The sequence below is a fragment of the Camellia sinensis genome, chromosome 3 (assembly GCF_055761805.1).
Source record: "Camellia sinensis isolate YWXY chromosome 3, ASM5576180v1, whole genome shotgun sequence".
Classification (NCBI taxonomy): domain Eukaryota; kingdom Viridiplantae; phylum Streptophyta; class Magnoliopsida; order Ericales; family Theaceae; genus Camellia; species Camellia sinensis.
This window is the reverse complement of record NC_138963.1, coordinates 212433440-212456645: the sequence shown is the minus strand read 5'-3', so window position 1 is coordinate 212456645 and position 23206 is coordinate 212433440. Positions and strand designations below refer to the sequence as shown.

At 34.7% G+C, this 23206-nt stretch overlaps 1 protein-coding gene across 2 annotated transcripts; it reads left to right on the top strand.

The window, feature by feature from the left end:
* The first annotated feature begins 10951 nt into the window (after positions 1 to 10951).
* Positions 10952 to 22582, top strand: LOC114305653 (Protein kinase superfamily protein). 2 transcript variants are annotated; one of them, XM_028250781.2, is made up of 17 exons: positions 10952 to 11441; positions 11826 to 11920; positions 12010 to 12222; positions 12462 to 13706; positions 14665 to 14837; positions 14922 to 15174; positions 15402 to 15494; positions 15800 to 15940; positions 16017 to 16109; positions 16808 to 17000; positions 17077 to 17162; positions 18112 to 18200; positions 20007 to 20058; positions 20210 to 20266; positions 20358 to 20504; positions 21538 to 21612; positions 22097 to 22582. In XM_028250781.2, the coding sequence occupies exons 1-17, from the start codon at positions 11258 to 11260 to the stop codon at positions 22163 to 22165; spliced, it is 3258 nt and encodes a 1085-aa protein (XP_028106582.1). In that variant the 5' UTR covers positions 10952 to 11257; the 3' UTR covers positions 22166 to 22582. The 2 variants fall into 2 exon arrangements, with proteins under 2 accessions (XP_028106582.1, XP_028106583.1); XM_028250782.2 differs by having other exon boundaries at positions 10973 to 11441; positions 21541 to 21612.
* Positions 22583 to 23206: the final 624 nt, after the last annotated feature.

Genomic DNA, 23206 nt, shown 5'->3' with positions numbered 1-23206 from the left:
AATGGCAGTAAGTCAATATACAGATGCATATCCCCAATAATAATTTCACATGCAGGGTACATATAAGCACAAGTCATGGATCTCCCAACAGGTGAAGATACAGCTAACAGATAATTCAAGGGTTCTAATGGTCTATTCAATTTTCACGAAAAGGCATGCGACGCGTATGAATCTGTAGACCCCGAATCAATCAGTACATAAGCATTTTGGGTACAAATAGAGAGGATACCTGACACGATGGTCTCGGTATTTTGTACGTCTCCCGGTACGAGTGCGAACACTTGGCCTTGCCTCATGGGCTCTTTCCCAGTAGCTTTGGGGTTGGGTTTCGGTGGAGCAGTTGATGCTGCGCCGCTGGCTGCAGCTTTACTATTGCCCCGAGGAGCAGAGGGGCAATCTTTTTCCATGTGGCCCACCTTGCCACACCTGTAACAAGCACCAGATAACTTATAATAAACCCCTTTGTGTTTCTTACCACATCCAGAACAAGGCGGTATGGAACCACTTCCCTGACTGGAGCTGGTGGTTGACCCTGAGTTTTGCTTTTTGTTCAGTGGGTTGTTCCTGCCTTTCTTGAATTTAAAACCCCGTTTCTTCCCGCGCCACTCAGTTGCGGGTGTTTCAGTCTGTTTTAAAGCTTCGATATTTGCTTCGGCCATGATGGCCCTGTCAAGAACATCTATATATTTCAATAGTTTCAGTACATTTATTTTGTCAAGAATTTCCACATTCAGGCCACCTTCAAACTTCCTGGCCTTTTTGTAATCTGTATTAACCATGTGTGGTGCATAACGGGCAAGTTCTGTAAACTTTGTCTCATACTCTTCTACGGACATGGTTCTTTGTTTCAGTTGTTCAAATTCAGTCACCTTTCTGTCCCTGACACACTGAGGGAAATACTTTTCAAAGAAAGACTCCTTGAATTGAGCCCAAGTTACAACAGTGTTAGTGTCACGGACTAGCATCTACCACCTTCTCGCTTCTTCTTGCAAGGTAAAGGTGGCCAACAATACTTTATGTGCTTCAGAGCACGGAAACACTTCAAACAATTTTTCTGTTTCAAGAACCCAAGCCTTAGCCTTTAAGGGTTCAAGGCCTCCCTGAAAGGATGGCAGTTTCATCTTGATAAATTTCTGTGTGAGAGCAATTATATCCCCATCATTAACATTCGGTTCCAGCTGTACCGAGGAGGAGGTGGGGGTTATTGGTTCTGTTGTTGTTCTAGTCTTGCGGTTAGTAGTTCCACCATTCTCTCCAACCTCGCTGCATTATCCATTTCACTATATGCAACATAGTAATAATAAACATAGAAAGTTGCATACTTTAAACATTTAAACATGAGCAGTTACATGTTTCAACACATTAACACATATTCATGTCATGTCCATACACACTTTTCATGCTCATGTGATGCCCTAATTTCTTTTCTAGGACACCCTATAGCTCCTTTGGACACGTGTGTGCGGTATAACTCGTGGTTAAGTATCGCTCTGATACCACTCGGTCACGACCCAAACCCACCCCAATGGGTTTAGTACCATAACCGGCCAGTAATCCGAGATTACCGAAGGCTTGCTTAATAGTAATACAGTAATACAGAGTACAGGGGCGCGGAAGCCAAAACAGTAAGTAAACAGTGTCCAATGAGCTGTGACAGTCTGTATGCAAAAAGACTTTTCATACATATATACAATCAGCGTAAAACAGTATGTACAACATTTACAATCATTCAGGACAGGGACTTAATCCCTGTTAAGACAGTACAGTATAGTGTTATCAGTCTATACAGCAATACAAAATAGATACAGAGACAGACGGGAGAAATTAAAACACCCCTAAGCCATAGCTTGGCAGGCTTGGAACCTCGCAGTGAGGCACAGTGGTTGGCTTGACAAAAAGGGGAGTCTAACCCATGCTCCTCGCTCCGGTCTGGTGCCTGAACACCTACATATATATATAAACAGTGAGCTAAAACCCAGTGAATAATATAATGCATAAAGAGGTTAAGAATGAATGTCCTTTCAGTATTGAAAACAGTCAATTGACATTCGGTTCTGGCTGTACCGAAGGAGGATGTGGGGGTTGTTGGTTCTGTTGTTATTCTAGTCTTGCGGTTAGTAATTCCACCATTCTCTCCAACCTCGTCATTCTTGCCTCAGAGGATTCAGTTTCATTAGCAGTGCTTGTATTATCCACTTCACTATATGCAACATAGTAATAACAAACATAGGAAGTTGCATACTTTAAACATTTAAACATGAGCAGTTATATGTTTCAACACATTAACACATATTCATGTCATGTCCACACACACTTTTCATGCTCAAGTGATGCCCTAATTGCTTTTCTAGGACACCCTATAGCTCCTTTGGACACGTGTGTGCGGTATAACTCGTGGTTGAGTATCGCTCTGATACCACTCAGTCATGACCCAAACCCGCCCTTATGGGTTTAGCACCGTAACCGGCCAGTAATCCGAGATTACCAAAGGCCTGCTTAACAGTCATACAGTAATACAGAGTACAGGGGCGCGGAAGCCAAAACAGTAAGTAAACAGTGTCTAATGAGCTGTAACAGTCTGTATGCAAAAAGATTTTTCATACATATATACAATCAGTGCAAAACAGTATGTACAACATTTACAATCATTCAGGACAGGGACTTAATCCCCGTTAAGACAGTACAGTACAGTGTTATCAGTCTATACAACAATACAAAACAGATACAGAGACAGACGGGGGAAATTAAAACACCCCTAAGCCATAGCTTGGTAGGCTCGGAACCTCGCAGTGAGGCACAATGGTTGACTTGACAAAAAGGGGAGTCTAACCCACGCTCCTAGCTCCGGTCTGGTGCCTGAACACCTACATATATATATAAACAGTGAGCTAAAGCCCAGTGAATAACATAATGCGTAAAGAGGTTAACAATGAATGTCCTTTCAGTATTGAAAACAGTCAATTGATTCAGTATAACAGTCATTCAGTCATAACAATCATATGTGGTACATCCATTAGCAGAAACAGTACAGTAAACAGTAGGTCTTGAGAGATCGAACAGTCAATGATGGCCATCAGTAATGGTTCCAAACATGGAAACTGACAGAGATCTCTATAACAGTAGCAGTAACAGTAACAGTAACAGTAACAGTAATAGTAGTTGCTAAGGATGCCACAATACAGTTCAGAATAGAGGACAAACATTCATTCAGTTAACAGTAAACAGTTCAGAAAATAGTTCAATTGATCATTCAGAAAATATTCACGTTCGAACATATCTTTACAACATTACTACTCACAGAGTTCTGGGCTACAGTTAAGCTAGAGCGCGTCTTCGGATGCCAACTCTACACAGTTTACAGGATGAACACACACTAAGTTCACATTCGGGAAACAAAGACTTAGTCCCTACTTAGACTCGGTGTGGTTCTACATCTATATCCTCATTAAGATGCCTTAAACTAGGCCTAAGAATGCCTAGGATGAAATGAGGATGCAAAGATGCACTTTAAAAATATTTTCAGAAGTTTCAGAAAACAGGGGTCACGCTCGAGCGTAGGTTACGCCGCTCGAGCAGACATGCAGACAAAGGTTTCCGGTCGAGCGTATAATTACCCGCTCGAGCGTACTGCAAAACAGTCAAAAGTGCTGGATAGGTGAAATTCACGCTTGATTGGGCGCTCGACACCCGCTCGAGCGTAAGACACAAGGTCCCGCTCGAGCGTAAATTAACCCGCTCCAGCGGACTGCAAAACAGAACAAAAGGCTGGGAGCACGATTTCCACGCTTGAGCGCCAGTCACCCCACTCGAGCGTGAGTTCAAAATCTGGAATTCCCAAATTTGAACCTCAAGCTCAAATTCAACTTCAAATGTATCAAATTCGATTCCTTTGGGCCCATTTCCTGGAAAACACTTCAAAACTCATAGTTTAACATGATTCAAAGCTCAATTGTAAAAATCAAAACCCAAAGGTAGTTCAAATAAATCCAATTTCAAACCAAAACTCAAGAACATAACTCAAACATGACCTGCATGAGTTTAAACCAATTCAAAGCTTCAATTACTTGCTCAAATGAGCCAATTCCTTCAAAACCAAGATGAGTTCATGGTCCAATGCAAAAATATGAACATGCATGTGCCAAATTCCATGTATTCAACCTCAAAATGGTAGGATATAAGCATGCATGCACGTATGATTTATGCTACAATTCAACACATTAAGCCAATTCTAGACTTGGACCACTCATTAACCATGGACTATGCAAGATACAACTCAATTACACAAATGAGAGGGTGAAACACCAACCTTAAATCTTCAAGCTCAAGAATATAAGCTCAATAGCTCAATTGCAAAGAAACCTTCAATTCTTCAAGTCTTCTAAGCCAAACTCTCAAGAACAACTCAATTCCTCTCACTCTCTCACTCTTGTCGGCTAGAACAAGGAAATTGGCTGAGGACAATGTTGTGTGATCAAGTGTAAGGCTCAAGTGCATTAACATATTGCCCCACTAGCATGGCAAGATGGTAAATAAGACAAACTCTTATAATTTAGCTTTATTTAATCTAATTTAATCGTACCAAATCACATTTCGGATAAATACACCATAAATCGCATAATTTCTAATGATCATAAATCATCAATCAATTTCAGATTCGGCCGCCGATAAGGCCTTCAATTCGCAATTTAAACATAAAACATGGACAGATAGGTTTAACAATCAACAGATAGATATGCATTTAAACTAGCACATTCAATCGATCAATTCAGTATTTCAGTCGATTCAATTACTTTTCATAATCAGTCTCAGTTTAGCAGTAATCAGTAGCATTATCAATGATCAGTGGTGAGGGTTATTACAAAGTGCTTGGAGAGTCGAAAGGAACAGAACCCAGCTCTAGGGAAACTTGGTGGTGGATGGAAGAGGTTCAAGCGGTAGTTAAAGCAAAAAAAGAGTGTTTTAAAAAGTGGCAAAAGAATAAAACTGAGGAAAATCTTAAGAAATATAGATTGGCTAATAAGAAGGTCAAGAAAGTAGTGAAAGAGGCTAAGTTAAAAGCTTATGATAACCTATACACTAGACTAGATAGTAAAGAGGGAGAGAAGAGGGTATACAAACTTGCTAAGATACGGGAGAGGAAAATAGGAGATTTTAATCAAGTTAAGTGCATCAAGAGCGAGGATTCTAAGGTATTGGTGAGGGATGAAGAGATTAAAAAAAGATGGAAGAACTATTTTGAGAAACTATTAAATAAGGAACATGGAGATTTGGAGAAAAACTCTTGAATTTAAAAGATTCCGAATAAGCAGAACTAAGACAGAGTACATGGAGCGTAAATTTAATAACAGTAACAACGAAAGCAGAGGATAAGTGAAGATTGAAAACCAAAAACTGCCTAAGAGTGAACATTGTCGTTATTTAGGGTCGTTATCACAACAGCGGGGGAGATTGATGCGGATGTGGCCCATAGGATTAAGACGAGATAGTGTAAGTGGAGAAGTGCGTCTGGGGTACTGTGTGATAAACGAATACCCACTAGACTTAAAGGTAAGTTCTATAGAACGGCTATTAGACCAATGATGTTGTATGTGACGGAGTGTTGGGCAACCAAGAAACAAAATGTAGATAAGATGAGTGTGGGTGAAATGAGAATGCTAAAGTGGATGTGTGGCAAAACTAGACAAGACAAAATTAGGAATGAATGTATTCGGGAATGGGTAGGAGTAGCACCAATAGAAGATAAGTTGAGAGAGAATCGATTCAGATGGTTTGGTCATATTCAATGGAGACCAACAGAGGCAGTAGTGAAGAGATGCGATACTGTAATGGTAGATGGAAGTGTTAGGGGATGGGGTAGGCCTAGATTAACGTTGGTTAGCGTTGTAAATATAGATATGGATCTACTTAATTTGACTAACGAAATGGCCTTTGATAGGGTCGCGTGGAGAAGAATGATTCATGTAGCCGACCCCATTTGATGGGACTTAAGGCTTGATTTGGTTTGGTTTTAAATTAATAAATTTTACAAAAAAAATCTCATAACCTATTTAAATATTATTTAAAATCATGTATACTAATCATATAAATCTCATTTATATTATTGTTTTTAAAATATATAAATATTAACATTTGTGAGACTTATAATAATAAAGAGTTTCCAACATGTACTAATAGTTACATTTTCATAAATTAATAACAAAAATATTAGAGATCTCAAAAATTCTATTAAAAATTCTACTAAATGTCTTACATTGGTGTATGACTCACATGAGACCTACATTGTGTGGATAACACACCCATGGAAAATATTTGGTAGAATTTTTAGGATCTCTATCATTATTCAATTAATAAATTTTACAAATCATATACTAATAGTAATATCATGACATATGTTGCTATATTAATCGGTATACTAATTGGTATATGTAGTATCACCATTCTCCTAATATATCACATTTTTTTTTATTTTTAATGAAATGAAAGAGAGAGAAAATGATATAAAAAAGTTGAAGAGTAATTAGTGAAATTCATTTTACATCATTAAAGATGGATTAAGAATGTTGAATTAAAAATTCTCAAGTTTTTTCATCCTTTTATCATGGATTGGTAGTGTTACATGTACATATACTAATTAATGTACACATTAATATATCAATTAATGTTATGTCATTATTATTTATCCAACCTATTATATAAATTATAAATATTTAAAATATCTAAAATTATATATTAATATACTAATTCATACATATAATATCATTCTTCATGCACTCGTTATTATTCCAGTTTTGACCAATTTGTGATTTTTGTGCAATTTCTCCATGGCTAGTGGCCACACTCTGATGGTGTGGAACGAAACCCAATACCATTTAAAATTGTCTGTTTGGATATTTTTGAATGGACGGTCAAACCACCCATTTGCCATTTTCTTTATTTTTCTTTTAGTATTATTATTAATTTATTGTCAATATGTGAAAGTTTCAGTTGCAACTGCCAAACCGACTGCTCCATTATTGAATTACGCAATTGCGAACGGGTCTACCCGCATTAGCTGCTGCCACTCTCCATCCATTTTCGAATGATATTTTCTGCAATAGATATCTTCGTAATAATGATTTATTTTTTAAATTAAAATAAAATTTCATTATTTTAAGATGAAATTGTAATAATTAGGACATCCTGTTTTGTTTAGCACATTTTATAATGTAAGGTATCAGATTTCTCGCCTTTAGATCATATATGCAATTAGTGCTGATTATTGTGTATGGTACGGTGACGCATAACTAGTGTGTCAACATTAGTTATAACATTATTATTGATCTTACTCATTAATCACATTATAAATGTCAAAAACTTTTTAAATTATGTCACATTATCAATTGATATATTAGTTAGTATACTAATTAGTGCATATAATATTATTCCTTGAGGGTATAATTATTAGAGTCGATTAACTTTTTAATTATTATGAGGTAACTGTGTGTTTGATAATAAAAGCATTTTTTATAATGTAACTATTTATAATTGGCAATTTTTTTGTTGTAATTTTAATATTATTTTATTTTATTTTTAATTTAAATTGTTAAATTATATATTTTATTAATAAAGAACACAACAAGATAATTACATAAAAGCCATAAAAAAAAAATAGATATTGGACCCATTCATTTCACACGTTCCTTTTCCATTTTCCTTATTTTTTTATTTTATTTTATGATTTATCGGATCTTGGTTTGATAAAACTTATTTATAACGTCTGATTGCATTTTCCAATATTTATGTGTCTACCCCATCTATTACGTCACTTCCTTGCATCCAAACCCCGTGTAATGGAGTATAATGGGTTTTTTAATAGTTATTATTTTAATATGAAATTATGAAATAAAATAGGGTAAATTACACTTACCTCCCCTGGGGTTTCTAACAAATATAGAAATTTTCCTTATAGTTCTAATAATTACATAAATCTCATCTACTTTTGAAATTATTATCAAGATTCTCTCACTGTTACCCTCCGTTAGATTATTTGTTGATATCATGTTGATGTCACGCTGATGTCATACCAATAATAACGAAATTACTCCTTAGATACCTCATTTATTCAAATGAGTAATTTCACTCACAACCCTGAGGTTTATATATTTATTATTAAAGACCCACATATATTTTAAAATTGTTTAATAAAATTCTTAAAATCCATGCAATATTAAATAAAACTCCTAAATTATTAAAATATTATTAAATTATTTAATGGAAAAAAACTTAATTTTTATTGATAAAATATTTAAAAATAAACAATCTCTATAAAATTAATGTTAGATAATATCTTAGTAATTTAATGTAACACTTATTCTGCACTACATAAATAACATAAAATTATCATTTTAAGTAATGCATTTATTATTTGAATTTTTTTTTTAAAGTTGAAGTAAATGGATTTATTTTTTTGGACAATTTGCATTACTTATTTATTCATATGTACACGCATTATTATTTTATATTTTCTCAACCATATATTATTCTTAAATTTTAATTTTTATCTTTGGATCATTAAACTTCTAGTTGATGCATATTTACAAAGGTTAATATTTTTACATGAATAAAAAAATTAAAAAATAAATATAAATGTAAAAAAAATATAATTATTTCACAATAACTTAAAATTAGTTGATAGGAAATGAAGGATCACGAAAACTTAGAATTAATTTCTCATATTCATTAATGGTTAAATTTTATTTTATTTTTTCTATAAAAGTTCAAAAACTTGTGAAAAAATATAGAGTCAAGAAATTACATTTATATTTTGAAACAATTACGAAAAATAAATAATAATTTCATATATATATTTAATAAGGTAAATTAAATTTAGTACATATATGGTTAAGGTTAATGTTGATAACCTCAAAGGAGGTTACTTTTTTTTTACTACTATATTTATATTTTTAATTTTTGTAATCATGTAAAAAATATTAATTTACGTTTTTTTTAAACATGCATCGACTATGATTTTAATGGTGCAAAGATAAAAATTAAAATTTAAGAATAACATTGAGAAAAGATAAAATAATATTTTTTTTTACATATGAATAAATAAGTAATGCAAATTGCCGATAAAAAATAAATGCATTTATTTCAAATTTTTTTAAAAAATTAAATAATAAATGTATTACTTAAAATGATAAATTTTACGTTATTTGTGTAGTATGGAATAAGTCTTATATTATCTAACATTAATTTTAGAGAGATTATTTATTTTTAAGTATTTTATCCATGAAAATTAAGTTTCTTTTATTAAATGTTTTAATAATGTCTTAACAATTTAGAGATAAATAATTTTTTTACATATGAATGAATAAGTAGGACAAATTGTTGGGAAAAAAATCAATCCATTGTTTCAACTTTAAAATAAAGAAAAAAAGAAAAAAAGAAATTTAAATAATAAATGTACTCAGGCACCGTTTGGGAAGAAGAATATGGGACTTTTTTGACTATTTTAGCCACAAAAGATAAAATAGGCTATTTTAGTCATAAAAGACAAAATATCATATCCAACCCATAATCATTACACGCTTCTCTCACAAAAAAAATCAAAAAGCTAAAAAGCCCTTCTCAAACCAAACTTTTTAGCCCATGCTAAAATAACCAAAAAAGCCAAAAAGCTAAAAAGCCAACCCACTTCCCAAACCAACCCTCATTAAAATTGATAAATTTGTCATTGTTTATATAGTGTGAAATAAGTCTTATATGTATTATATTATTAGGATCTTATATTAAATTATTAAGGTATTATGTTAAAATATGCATGGATATTTAATAATATATATATATGAAAAACCTTAGGGAGGTGAGTGAAAGATTTCTTTTAAATAACTTATTTGTTGATTTGATAATTTTCATCTTCCCGCTCAATTCAAAGGGGTAATATAGTCATTTTGAATAGTCAATTAACGCCGTTTGTGCTAAATTAATGGAGTGGGAGAATCTTGATATTATCAACATAAGTAGATGATGTTTCTATAATTATTAAAACTACAAGAAACATTCCTATATTTGTCAAAAATTTCAGTAAAGATAAGTGTAATTTACCCAATAAAATATGAAAATGGCTTATTTAACGCCTATAAGTAGGTCCTTTATGGTTTATAAGCAGATTGGACTTGTGCAAATTTGACTGTGCTCCACCACAAGTTTTATAAACTTTTTTTCATAAATTATTCATAAAAATATTAGATCGATTTAATAATTATATCACATAATTTTATTATATTTAATTTTTTAAATAAGTAACGATTTTGTAAAATTATAAGTTCATTTATATTCCTATACTGAAAACTACATAACAATGGTTCAAAAACAATATAAATTATACCCTTATATAACTTCGACTACTCTTGAAGTATTGGTTTTCATATTTTATTTGCAAATATTTATAATAGATTTGTTGTGGAAACTGCACATTAGAGTTATTAGTATATATCATTATTAGAATACAAATAAGAAAAATTATTATAAGATTAAGGAGTAAGAAAATGAAATTAACTAAACAAAATATTTAAACAAATCAAATTATTTATTAAAAAAATGTACAAATTTGATTGCCTTAAAGTAAAACTAAAATGGAATGAAGTTCTCATATTCTATTTTGATGAATACCACTTTTCTAAAACCAATTATTTTACCATGACAATGTCTAAATTCAACATTTTACCATATCAACACCACCTAAATCAAGGCTACCAACAACCCTACAAGTGAGGAGGAAGAGGATGTAATATTATTTAGCTCCTCTCCCTCAAATTGATTTTTGACAAAAAAAATAAAACAATAACATCCAAAACCAGGGGCATTCATGCAATAAATTCACCTAACATGGGTTCCAATACAATAAAAAAAAATTTGGGGCAACAAAAAAAATAAAACAAAAAGGCATAGATTTTATTTTTATTTTTTTACCGTTTTATTTATTGAACATATCCTCGTCAGCCTTTTCCTCAGCAGCCACGGACCAAACACCATCTTTCTCTCTCAATTTGAATCCAAACCCGCAATCACAAAAATCACATTATATATATACATATAACGTGTAACTACACGTTATATGTATATATATCTTCATCTTCACTCTCTTGATCCGCTTTTCAGCAATCTCAGGCTCGTTCTTTGCGTTTCGATTTATGTTATTGATTTTGAGTTGGTGAAGAAGGTATGAAAACGGAGAATTAGGGTTTTTATTTGGGCGTGAAAACGGTTTTGTGTGATGGACGGAACGCGTCGAACCGGGGGAGAGTCGGTGTCGGAGATCGGTATTCCGACGGGGTTGAACCGAATCAGGACTCGCCGGGAGTCTCCCAAGGACCCGCCGAGTTCAATAGATGATGATGTCGATAATTTGACTCCTGGTATTCCAATGCCTGGAAAGCTCCATGGCTCTAAAAAAGAAGGTTCGTCTAGTTTTATATTTGAGATTTGAGTATTGTTCCAAGGATTTATTGGTATTTACTTTTGTTGTCTCTAATTGTTTAGTAGATTTATCTGTATTGACATTTGAGTATTGTTATATTAGTTTGAAGAATTTTTAAGTTTGAATTGCAAATTCATATCTATATATGTAATAGGTGTATGTGAATTACTTTCCCAAAAAAAAAAAATTAAAAATTAAAAATGGTGTTGTGAATTTTAAAATTCACCTCAATCATGACTCATGAGGTGGAAGCACAAGTATTCATTTTGTTCTAAGAAATCATCTGATTAGATAATATTGAAAGGAAAAAGAAAGAAAGTAGAGAGGAATTTGAAGAACTTATTGGAATTCATTTACCTCGCAGGACTCCATAAAAGGAAGAAGATAGGTCGGTGGTTCAAATCGCATTTTTTCAGAGATTCCACTCATGATTTCAATGATAATTCTCCAAAGTCCGAGGTGAGGTTTGGTTAATGTTAGAGAGTTTTTTGATGTATGCTTTTGCACTTCCTTGCGTGTAATAATAAGTAGTGCCACTAATTTGGCAGACTAGTGACTCGGAAGGTAAAGGATTTGGCAAGGAGGGTCCAAGAACTAAACTGCACAAGGTGGGGAAGCATTCAACTGTAGACCAATCTTCACCGGAAAGCATGTATGTCATTGAAGTTCCAAAAGGTGTAAAAAGTTTTTCGCATGAACTGGGACCGAAAGGTGGCATTCGTCCTGTGTACCATCGGGCTCACAGCTATAATGATTTGAAGGTATCAGTCAACTTTGACCGCCTCTTTGGTTTAATATTTGCAAGTGGGAAAATAAGATGCTAGTACCATTTTCTAGAAACAGATACAGTTAGTTAGCATTCTCAGATGCTTAAGCATAATTTGAATGAACAATGCTTAACTTCTAAAACTGTTTGGCTACATTTTTGGGGGGACATAAAATTAGATTTGTTTTAAATTATTAAATTATTATTATTTATTTTCACTGAGTTGATAATCAGGAGCTTCTGGGATCATTGCGATCAAGATTTGATGCTGCAAAAGAAGTCATTAATGAGGAGCTGGCTTGGTTTGCTGGGGAGGTGATGGAACTCTTGCAAAAGAATGAGTTCTTATCCCCAGAAGCACAGAAATTGGCAGAGGATCTTCTGATTCTTTGTCAACAGTGTGTTGAAATGACATCCTCCGAGTTTCGTGCCAAGTGTGAAACAGTTGTTCAAGATCTGACTGAGAAGAGGAAGCAATGCGAAACAGGATTGCTGAAGTGGTTGTTGACACGCATGCTTTTTATATTGACACGTTGCACAAGATTGTTGCATTTTGAGAGGGGCAGTGAGTCAATTGATGAGAAATCTCTTCATAAATTTAAGAAATGCTTAGACAGAGTCCCTTCTGTTGAAATGAACTGGGATTCTGATCCAGTAAATGCTGATTCTGGTCCAGGTTATACTTTAAACCTGATGAAAGATGCCAAACACGAACTGCAGGAACAACGTAAGGTATCTAAGTCACCTGCAACTTCAGGCAGGTCTAAGGTGCCACCTGATGAGTGTAACATGACTTCCAGAAAGGATTTCATGGTTATTGATCATAATTCATTTAATCGAAGTTCCCAAATTGATGTGTTATCAAGTGTTCAAGAATATCATCAAGTTAATGGTAATGATCTTAGAGACTCGGTAGACAAGGCTAGTTCTTGTTCACTTCGTCAGCAAGGACGGAGTTTAGATGAATCTGATTCAGTTATTTGTAGGATATGTGAAGAAGTTGTTCCAACCTTGCACTTGGAATCTCACTCCTATATATGTGCTTATGCGGAAAAATGTGATCCAAAATGTTTCGACTTAGATGACCGCCTGTTGAAACTTGCAGAGATGCTGGAACAAATCATAGAGTCATTCAATTTGAGTGTCCATGCATCATATGATAACCCTCAAAATTCAAAAATTCAAATCCCCAATCCTGCAACCCTATCTGAAGGTTTTTCTCCAAAGATAAGTGAGTGGCGAAGTAAAGGTGTGGAAGGAATGTTTGAGGATATTCATGAGATGGACACCGCCTGTATAGATGATCTCACAACCCCTAATTTGAGGGGTCACTTGAGCATGAAACTTGGCCTCTGTGGCCCATCCTCCTCCGCTGGAAGCATAACATCAGGATCTTCCACAAATACCCCTAGAACAGCACATTTTGACTTTTTCTGGCTGGAGCATAACAATACTTCTGAGCTGGAGGACGTGCAACAAGTAAGTCATCCAGTTGTGGTTTACTTAATTGTTACTTGTGGTTTCTGTTAAAATCAATTTTTATTAAAATTTCACTTCAAGGAATTTGATGTGGATTTATATTGAAATTCAGAAAATGGAAATACATGGATTTGTTCCATACTAATTATTTTCCATGGATGTTTGAAGAGACAAGCAGACGAATCAGAATATGTGTGTGTGTGAGAGTGAGAGAGGGGGTGTGAAGATAAAATTCTTCATGCGACATGGCATTGGAAGTGAAAATATCACTAGCCATCATTTGTCCCTGTCAGATTGCTACCAAACAGATACAATGCTGTCCTTTAACCAGGGAGAAACTCTCAATTCTTCTTCAAGCAACATGTTTTGAACAGCAGTGTGGCTCTAAGTTCTTTCAAACTAGAATATGTTGCTTAGGCATGATACTTGATATATGATAATTAGGTGCTGCAGCAATGAACTTGTCTTTGGTGAGTTCGGGCCATGGAAGGCTAATAGGCTATGTTGTGCCTAAGTTGACTTTCCACTTAACACTTTTGGGCTGAAGGATGATGATACCAACAATTGTTTGGTCCATAGGTAACTTTTCTAGGCCAACAACATGCCAATGTTATACCTAGCTTGGAGAAATTAGGGCTCAAATTGCCATTTTAATATGATGGGAGAGTGTGCTAAGATTAATTTTTCAAGAAAAAGGAAGCGGAGTAGGAAGAGAAGAAGGAAAAAGATCAAAACATACACTTTCTATTCTCCCAATTTGCTAATATGTTCACTTTGTAGTCTTTGTTTCATTTCTTTTCTTCTGTTTGTATTCTTGACAAAAATTTATGATGTTTATTATGCATTCATTGATTGCCTTCGTCTATATTCTCTCTCTTCTTAATGATATGCATTTAAAACTCCAGAAGAATTTTACATATGCTATGCTAACAACATAAATTGAAGTTCTGTTCTGCAGATGACTGAACTTGTTGACATTGCTCGCTGCGTAGCTGGCACAGATCTTTCAAAGGACGGGTCCCATGAGTTTTTACTTACTTATATGGAAGATTTACAGGATGTGTTGCAACATAGCAAGATCAAAGCTCTTGTAATAGACACATTTGGAGGCCGAATAGAGAGCCTTCTGCGGTAATTTCTAAAAGGATGTAAAGCATATATATGCAACTCTGAAGTGACCTTGAATCTAACCTTGTATTTTTAATTCATATGCAGAGAGAAATATATACTTGCTTCTGATCTATTGGATGTGAAAAGCCTGAAGACTAATAGTAGACATGCTGAAAGCTCTAAATTTTTGCTGGATACTGCATCTCAGAGTAGTACAACATCAACTCCTGTACATCCCTCACATAAAGAACGAACAAGCATTGATGACTTTGAGATTATTAAACCAATTAGCAGGGGAGCTTTTGGTAAAGTCTTTCTTGCACGAAAGCGAACAACAGGGGATTTATTTGCAATAAAGGTAACCATTGAATAATTATGAATTCATGTGTACTTTCTTAGAGTTAATGCTACTAAAAATTCTTTCCTCATGCTCCATTTCTCAACCATATCCTGACCGGTGTTGGTAAAAGTTACTCACAGTTGAGTATAGTTATGCGATTTGTTTGAGTTATTTTTAATTCAACTTTACAATATATGCCAAATTTGCTGTAGATTTTGTGGTAATTTAGTCTGTTACTTATGCAGGTGCTGAAGAAATTGAATATGATTCGGAAAAATGATATTGAGGGTATATTGGCTGAACGTAACATCCTGATAACAGTTAGAAACCCTTTTGTGGTAATATTCCAACTGAAATTTATTTTCAGCTATGACAACTGCCACTGTACATGATGTTTGATGTGCATGAATTGAATATCTTTTTATTTTTATTTTTATTTTTATAAGCTTCAAAATCTTCATGATTGTGTTTCTGCTCATGCTGCATATGTTGCATGCAGTGAGGCTTTGATCCATGCATTGATCAATAACTTCATTGTCATAGAAATTTCATCTTTAAGAATCATTTTTGGCATTGTCATTCCATAATATTAGTTATTCTAAGTTGGCTTCTAGTTGGTATGACTGTCATCTTGTTACTGCAGGTTCGATTCTTTTATTCATTCACCAGTAGAGACAACCTTTATTTGGTTATAGAATATCTCAATGGTGGTGATCTATACTCTTTGCTCAGAAAAGTTGGTTGCCTCGAGGAGGATGTAGCTCGTATCTATATAGCAGAACTGGTTTGTTTAAACCCATTTTGCATGCTCTTTCTTTCTTGTCTGACTTTTTTCTTAAGGAAATCTTCATACATTTCAGGTTCTCGCTTTAGAATACCTGCATTCTCTTGGAATCGTCCATCGTGATTTGAAACCAGACAACATATTAATTGCACATGACGGGCATATCAAGGTTCCGTGTACTAACTCTAATTAAATCTGAGCTTTTATTGAGATACTATTAGGTGCTGCAGTATGCCATGATGGTACTTAACTAATGCTCCATATGATTTAGATACAAATTCTCCATAGTTAATCTAACAGTCAAACAATTTCTTCACGTGTATAGTTTCCATGGTTTCGTATTCAGTGCATTGTCTTGAAAGACCATTTCCAGCTAAGAAATGGGAAGTTTTTTTTTAATTATTTTTTGGTTTGCACTTTTAAATTAAATGACTTTTCTGAAGCTAGAAATTATTTTGTAATGCTTCTCTACTGATTTTTAAAAGTTCAGAAGGCAAACTTCTTGTAAATGTTTTACATCTATTGACCTGAGTACTGTGGGTGGTTTGCAGCATCTGAATAGTAGAATGGATAAAGATAGCTATTATGACATTTGTGTTTAATGGAAAGAATACATTTTGTTTTAATCATTGAGTAATAGTCCATACAAAAGAATCATATCAAATGGACAGAATACATTTTGAATTAATCATCGAATACTAGTCCAAAAAAAGAATCATAGCAATGTTTGTACCTATGTAGCTCCAGTCAATTATGTGTCCCGTTTAATTTTGTTGTATAGGCCCATGTATGTCTCAACCTTACATTTTCATCATGTTTTGTTATGGTAGAGATGATGTACTAACTAACCACTGCTTATTCTGCCAGCTTACAGACTTCGGCTTATCAAAAATTGGACTTATGAATAGTACGGGAGATTTACCTGGACCTGACACAGATGGAATTACTCTTTTAGATGCACATGATCAGCATGCTCAAAAAACAGAGGATAGAAATCAGCAGTCAGCTGTTGGCACACCAGACTACTTGGCACCTGAGATTCTTCTTGGAACTGAGCATGGTTTACACTCAACCTGCATTTAGGTATCTTTTTAGTGTAGTGAAGAGTTGAAATGACCTCCTGAGCATTTCTACAGGTTATGCTGCAGACTGGTGGTCAGTGGGGATTATCCTATTTGAATTTATCACAGGAATCCCACCTTTCAATGCCGAACGTCCGGAGGTATCAAACATTTTTTAAATTTTTTGCAAAATTACATACTTTTGAATTCCAGTGCATGATAAACAACTGAAGGCAAGGCACTTACACTTGAACACTCATTCTCTATTGATTATATATTTCTTTATGGTTATGTGGTTGCCGGTTCTGTAGTCCTCTTGGTGGTGAGCAACATATGTAACTAGTCTGATTAAGCAGAAGACTGCTATTTATTATGTGTATGATTAGACAAAAACATTAAGTCAAGTGCACTTTAATATCTCATGAGGCTCGTGTATTAATTATTTGTTTATAAGGTTTTGTAAATTTTCTTGAGGTTCTATTCGTAACTAGTCAATTTAAATACAAAATGTGTAATTTGTCGTTTATAGAAGTGAATGAAAATAGCAATTCTAACTTCGTTAGGGATGTCCAAAATAGCATGAAGTATCATGCTGTTTAAAACTCCTACTTAAATATCGATGTAAAAAATAATCGGGTTAAAAAAGAAAAGCCTGGTTTTCTTTCAGCAGCCTGCTATTTTGCACTTTCTAGCATATCTTTATTCATCTTCGTGATTCTACCACCAGAGTTGGAAAAGCTGCAGACATTCAGGGATTCAGTGTTTTATTTTATGAAATCATGTGGTCTTTGCCTCATTGATTTTTTTTTTAAAACATTAGTTACTATTTATCTATTAGAAGTTAGAATTTTGCCATGTGGAAGCGTTTATTTTTGTAAGAGCAGAACTGTTCGCATATGAAAATTGATTGGTGGACAACCCCCATTTTTGGCTTAATTGGAGGAATTAGAAGCTTTGTTTCACTGACTATGGTTATTAACTAATTGTTCATCCTTATCGGTCAGAAAGTTTGGTCAAGCTAATAATTATACTAGATGCAAAAAAAGTTTTTTTATTGCAGAGGAAAAATCATACTCTTCTAACATTTGCGCCATCTTGTTGGCTACACAGATAATCTTCGACAACATTCTTAGCAGGAAAATTCCCTGGCCTTCTGTTCCTGATGACATGTCGTATGAAGCCCAAGATTTGATTGACAGGTTGGTCACTACATTTAGGAGTCCTTAAAGGTTCTATTTCATGATTTGCAGTTTTAGCTCATCAGGTTGAATATCGCTTGCCCTTTTTCCAAATATCTTTTGTATTCTGCGTCTCATGGTTCCAACATTAAAGTAGTCTACAGAGTTTACCTTCTCTGATTATGATATTTCACAAGCACAAACAGAAAGTATGAGCGTAAAACAGTGAAAGTCACTGTCTTGGAGAAGAATTGGGAAGGAACTGAATATTTAGATGTAAATAATTCCGTTAACTTTGGGGAACAAATGCTACAATTTCTGTTAAATCTCTTGGGAATTGTTTTTCGATCAAGTAATATCATATCAACCAGTCTTGCTCTGTTAGCAACAGTGGTTGTCTTTAGGGATGGCAATTTGAAACCGGCCCGACGGGGATCCTCGATCCCAACCCCGATTTAAGCGGTTTTTCCCCGAAAAAGACCCCCGACGGGGAGAAGACGGTATCTGAAAATCAATTCCCGATCTGTTTCGGGCCGGGGACGGTGATCAGTGTTTAAGCCCCGGCCCGGCCCGATCCCTGGCCCCGGCCCCATCCCCGAATTTCCCAAAGTGAAATTACTTTTATACCCCTTATATATATATATATATATAAACAAAACCAAAACGTATATTTAATAAACCAAACCTGTGTTGAACTCTGATATATCTCTCACACTCACTCTCTAACTCTGATATCTCTCTCTCTCTCACTCTCATCTCTCACTCTCTCGTTTCAACTCTCTCTCTCTCTCGTTGTTCTCTTTGGCCCCGACCCCCCCTCTCTCTCACCGACGGCGACATCACCACCACCGCTGGTCTCTCTCACTGACGGCGACATCACCACCAGCGCTGGTCTCTCTCACCGACGGCGACATCACCACCAGCGTTGGTCTCTCTCACTGACGGCGACATCACCACCAGCGCTGTCTCTCTGTTAGATCTGTCTCTGTGTGTGTGTGTGTGATCTGATCTGTGATTACTATTTAGATTTGTAATTTTTTTTTTGTAAATTTGTATCTGTCTCTCGTTGTTCATTTAGATCTGTGATTATTGTTTAGATCTGTAATTTTTTTTGTAAATTCAGATCTGTAAATTTAGATCTCTCTCTCGTTGTTCTCTCTGTAAATTTAGATTTGTAATTTTTTTTTTTTAAATTTAAATCTGTGATTTGTTGTTCTGGTGTTGAAGCTCGGGGAGTTTTTGGGGCCGGGGAAACCCGATCCCCGTTAGGGGGTGGGGGTGGGGGCGGTAGTGGGTTCCCCGTCGGGGATGGGGACGGGGACGGGGGGAAGTTCTGCCATCGGGGATAGGGGACGGGGAGGGTGATCCCCGGCCCCGCCCCGCCCCGTTGCCATTCCTAGTTGTCTTTTTCATGCTGCAGTGTTGTGGGGCCCCATTTTTAAGTTCTCAAAGTTGAGTTATTGTGTCTTAACACACAACAGGACCAATTCTATATTTTCTTGCAAATGTATTTGAGATGGGACGAGAAGAAAAATGGAAACTCTTGCACCTTTTGGAGCAGTTTGATTATCAATATCATAAGTTCTCCCTTACAGTTGTGCATAATATATGAGAGTATTGTTTCTCACATTATTCTTTTTTATTTAAAACATATTGATTAAAACAAATTTGTCCCGAATCATGTACCAAAGATTTGCCCCAAATACTTGGGAGGGGTTATACAAATCCTTTCTTGCAATTGGTGTCTGCTTCTGTAATTTTGTGTGCCTAAATGTCAACTTTTTTTGTTGAAAAATTTCACTTACACATCAATCTCCCTTTATGTAGGTTCCTTGTTCTTGATCAAGATCAGCGTCTTGGTGCAAAAGGATCTTCAGAGGTTGTATTCTGCTTGTGTAGAAATGGTTATTGATAAATTAATGATTTCTCTAGCTTTAGGATGATCATAAGATGGACATACTGGTTGTGCCATATGATTACTTGAAAGATAAATGCTAGGGTGACTCTCATTGCCTTCAACTTCCCTACAGGTAAAAGCACACCCATTTTTTAATGGAGTCAACTGGGACACCCTCACCTTACAAAAGGTTAGGTCACACATTTCCATTAACTACTTTTCTTCTTGTTATGGTTGTGATGTCTACAATGTTGACTTTTCATTACTTGATGCATTCACAGGCTGCTTTTGTTCCACATCCTGATAGTGTAGACGACACAAGCTATTTTGTGTCACGGTATACGCAATTTTCAGATGGAATGCCACATGATCGGGTCTCTAGCGATTCTGCTTCTGACATTAGTGAATCCTCGAGTTCTGGAGTCGAGGTAAATTTACTTATTCATCTAGATATAGCTTTCTTGTATGGTAGTTGATAGTTGGAGTTTGGTTGGATGGCAACCTTGAAAGGCTACTTTGTGGTTCATTTAACAAAAACAAAAAAGAAAAAAAAAAACAAGATTAATAAGAGAATGGCTGGATGCTTATTATAAGAGATGGGGGTAGTAGTTGGTGAAGATGATTTGCTCTTAGGCAGAGAGATTCAAACCCATCTGCGGTACAACATTCAGGAGACCTATACACTATGGGGTTGGCATTTTTGGCGCTCATTTTATTATAAAAAAAATAATTATAATTATAATATGATACTAGTAATCCGCAACACCTAACTAGAATCAATGACACACGAATACAAAGAAGCACGAATACACAAGAACGATAAATCACACGCACATACAAAGAACACAAGAGTGACGTAGTTTACTACAAAACTAGGGCTACGTCCACGGTTGTTGCGATTTTTACTATAATCACCCCCTCAACTATAAATACATAGAAGTTAGTGTAATAAGTCACAAGTACAGAAATACCAAAAAAATCCGTACTCTGTTGTTAGGTGGTTAGTCTCTAGTGCTCATCAAGATCCACACTACCCTAATAACTTTTCAATGATTTGTATGATATCCTTATTGGGATTCATTTAAGGTTCTCCTTATTGAACTTGAATTTTTGGGATGGAAATCATTGTTCTATTTGGAGTAGTGGGGTAGAAAGATATGATGCACACCAACCACCAACCAAACAAACATAAGTCAGGGCTTACCACCAACCAAACAAACATAAGTCAGGACTTCTATATAGAAAGGTATTTAGCAGTGACAATAGTGTTTTGGTGATTAATGATCACTTGGGAATTAAGTGAATCATATGATTTCTAAGCAGCCTCAAATGACGTTGGCAAAGCAAGACCATTGATATTAAATAATCAACTACTCTCACTCTCTCTCTCTGGTATATGTAGATTTGAGCAGTTGTTGGAGAGATCTCATTCGGAATTCATATTTTTCTTTCTTTGTTCAGAAGATGGATGAATGTACTGACCTTGAACGATTTGGCTCGGCTCTCGATCTCTCCTTGATAAACTTTTCTTTTAAGGTAAACCCACTTGCTCCCCCCCAAACGTTCAGTCTTGACTGTGGATGCATTGAATAAATCCCAGTGCAACCTAAAGTGATATATCTGCCTAGGTTTTTGCTCAAACAATAGCATTCACTCTTTGAAACTACTGAATTTGAAGAGAAAAAAATTAAAAAGAAAAGAAAAGAAAAAGTCTTTTCAATTGCTGAGAATTTGAGCTTGCTTGGTTGTGTTTTTGTTTTCATTTTTCAGAAACTTGTTGGTGAACTGTTTTTTGGATTTTTTCCTGAAAAAAGCTCTCTTCATAAAACACCCAAAAAAAATTTTGAATTTATTTTTGCACAAAAAGATGAAGATGGTAGCCATTTATGAAATTTCATTATTTTGTTTCCAAAAATACAAAAAGGAAAAACAGATTAAATTTTTTTGAGAACACAACCAAACAAGAATGTCTTGGTATGATCATAATAGCAGCAGTTGCTGATTACTGTTTTCTTTGCAGAATTTGTCAGAGTTGGCAACTATCAATCGTGACGTGCTCTTACAAAATTGGAGAGATCAACCGAAATGATCATCTCTGTGCTCATCTCTGTTCCAAGTTCGAGACTCCCCCTTTTCATTTTTTAACTAGGGGTTGTGGATATGGGTTCTTTTTTTTTATTAAAAAGAGCATTTTTTTCTACACAATTTTGTTTAAGGGAAGAAAGTTCTGGGGGAACAGCACCAGGTTTGTGAAGGTTGTTTTACTGGTAACCATTGTGATCGTTACAATGTATATAGAATAGATAAAGACGGGAAAATAAAAGAGGAAAATTCTATACAAAGTAGGGGCTGAAACATGTTAATCCCTGTCATAGGTCCAGATCATAGTTGATTGCTCTGAGAGCTCACAGCGCTTGAGATTTTGAAATGTAAATGTTTCCATTAATTTATTTGTATATTTCAAACTGTTGACATGGACATGATAAGGCTTCGCATTGTTGGGGAAGACCGTTCTCAAAGTACATAATGACTCTGCTTAGTAGAGTTTATTTTCAGTTTATTTTAATTTTTAACTTAATTTAAACTATTTTGATATATTTAATTCAGCTTAACAATACAATTTATAACTTTTTATAAGTCAAAAATTAACTTATTCTGAGTGGGGAAGGAAAAACTTAATTTATAAATCAAAAATCAATTTATATTCACAGTTATAAATTATAATTACTTTCTCACCGCTCTATTAAACGGGATCAATATCATTATCTCAAAAGCAAATAAAATCAATCAAGAAGTCTTTTACTCTGGGAAGTGGTGTTTTGAGTGTATTTTTAAATTTCTATCACCCAATTAGCTGAATTGTTCTGAATGATTCTCAGGACAAAAATAAGTTTGCATTGTATGCCTCAATTAATCATATTTTCAGTTTATTTTAATTTTTAACTTAATTTAAACTATTTTGATATGTTTAATTCAGCTTAACAATACAGTTTAACTTTTTGTAAGTCAAAAATTAACTTATTCTGAGTGGGGAAGGAAAAACTTAATTTATAAATCAAAAATCAATTTATATTCACAGTTATAAGTTATAATTACTTTCTCACAGTTCTACTAAACGGGATCAATATCA

Coding starts and splice junctions, on each gene's coding strand:
- LOC114305653 (XM_028250781.2), top strand. CDS start 11,258: ATGGACGGAACGCGTCGAACCGGGGGAGAGTCGGTGTCGGAGATCGGT. Junction 15,175..15,401: donor GGGATTTATTTGCAATAAAG/GTAACCATTGAA, acceptor TTACTTATGCAG/GTGCTGAAGAAATTGAATAT. Junction 18,201..20,006: donor GCCCAAGATTTGATTGACAG/GTTGGTCACTAC, acceptor CCCTTTATGTAG/GTTCCTTGTTCTTGATCAAG.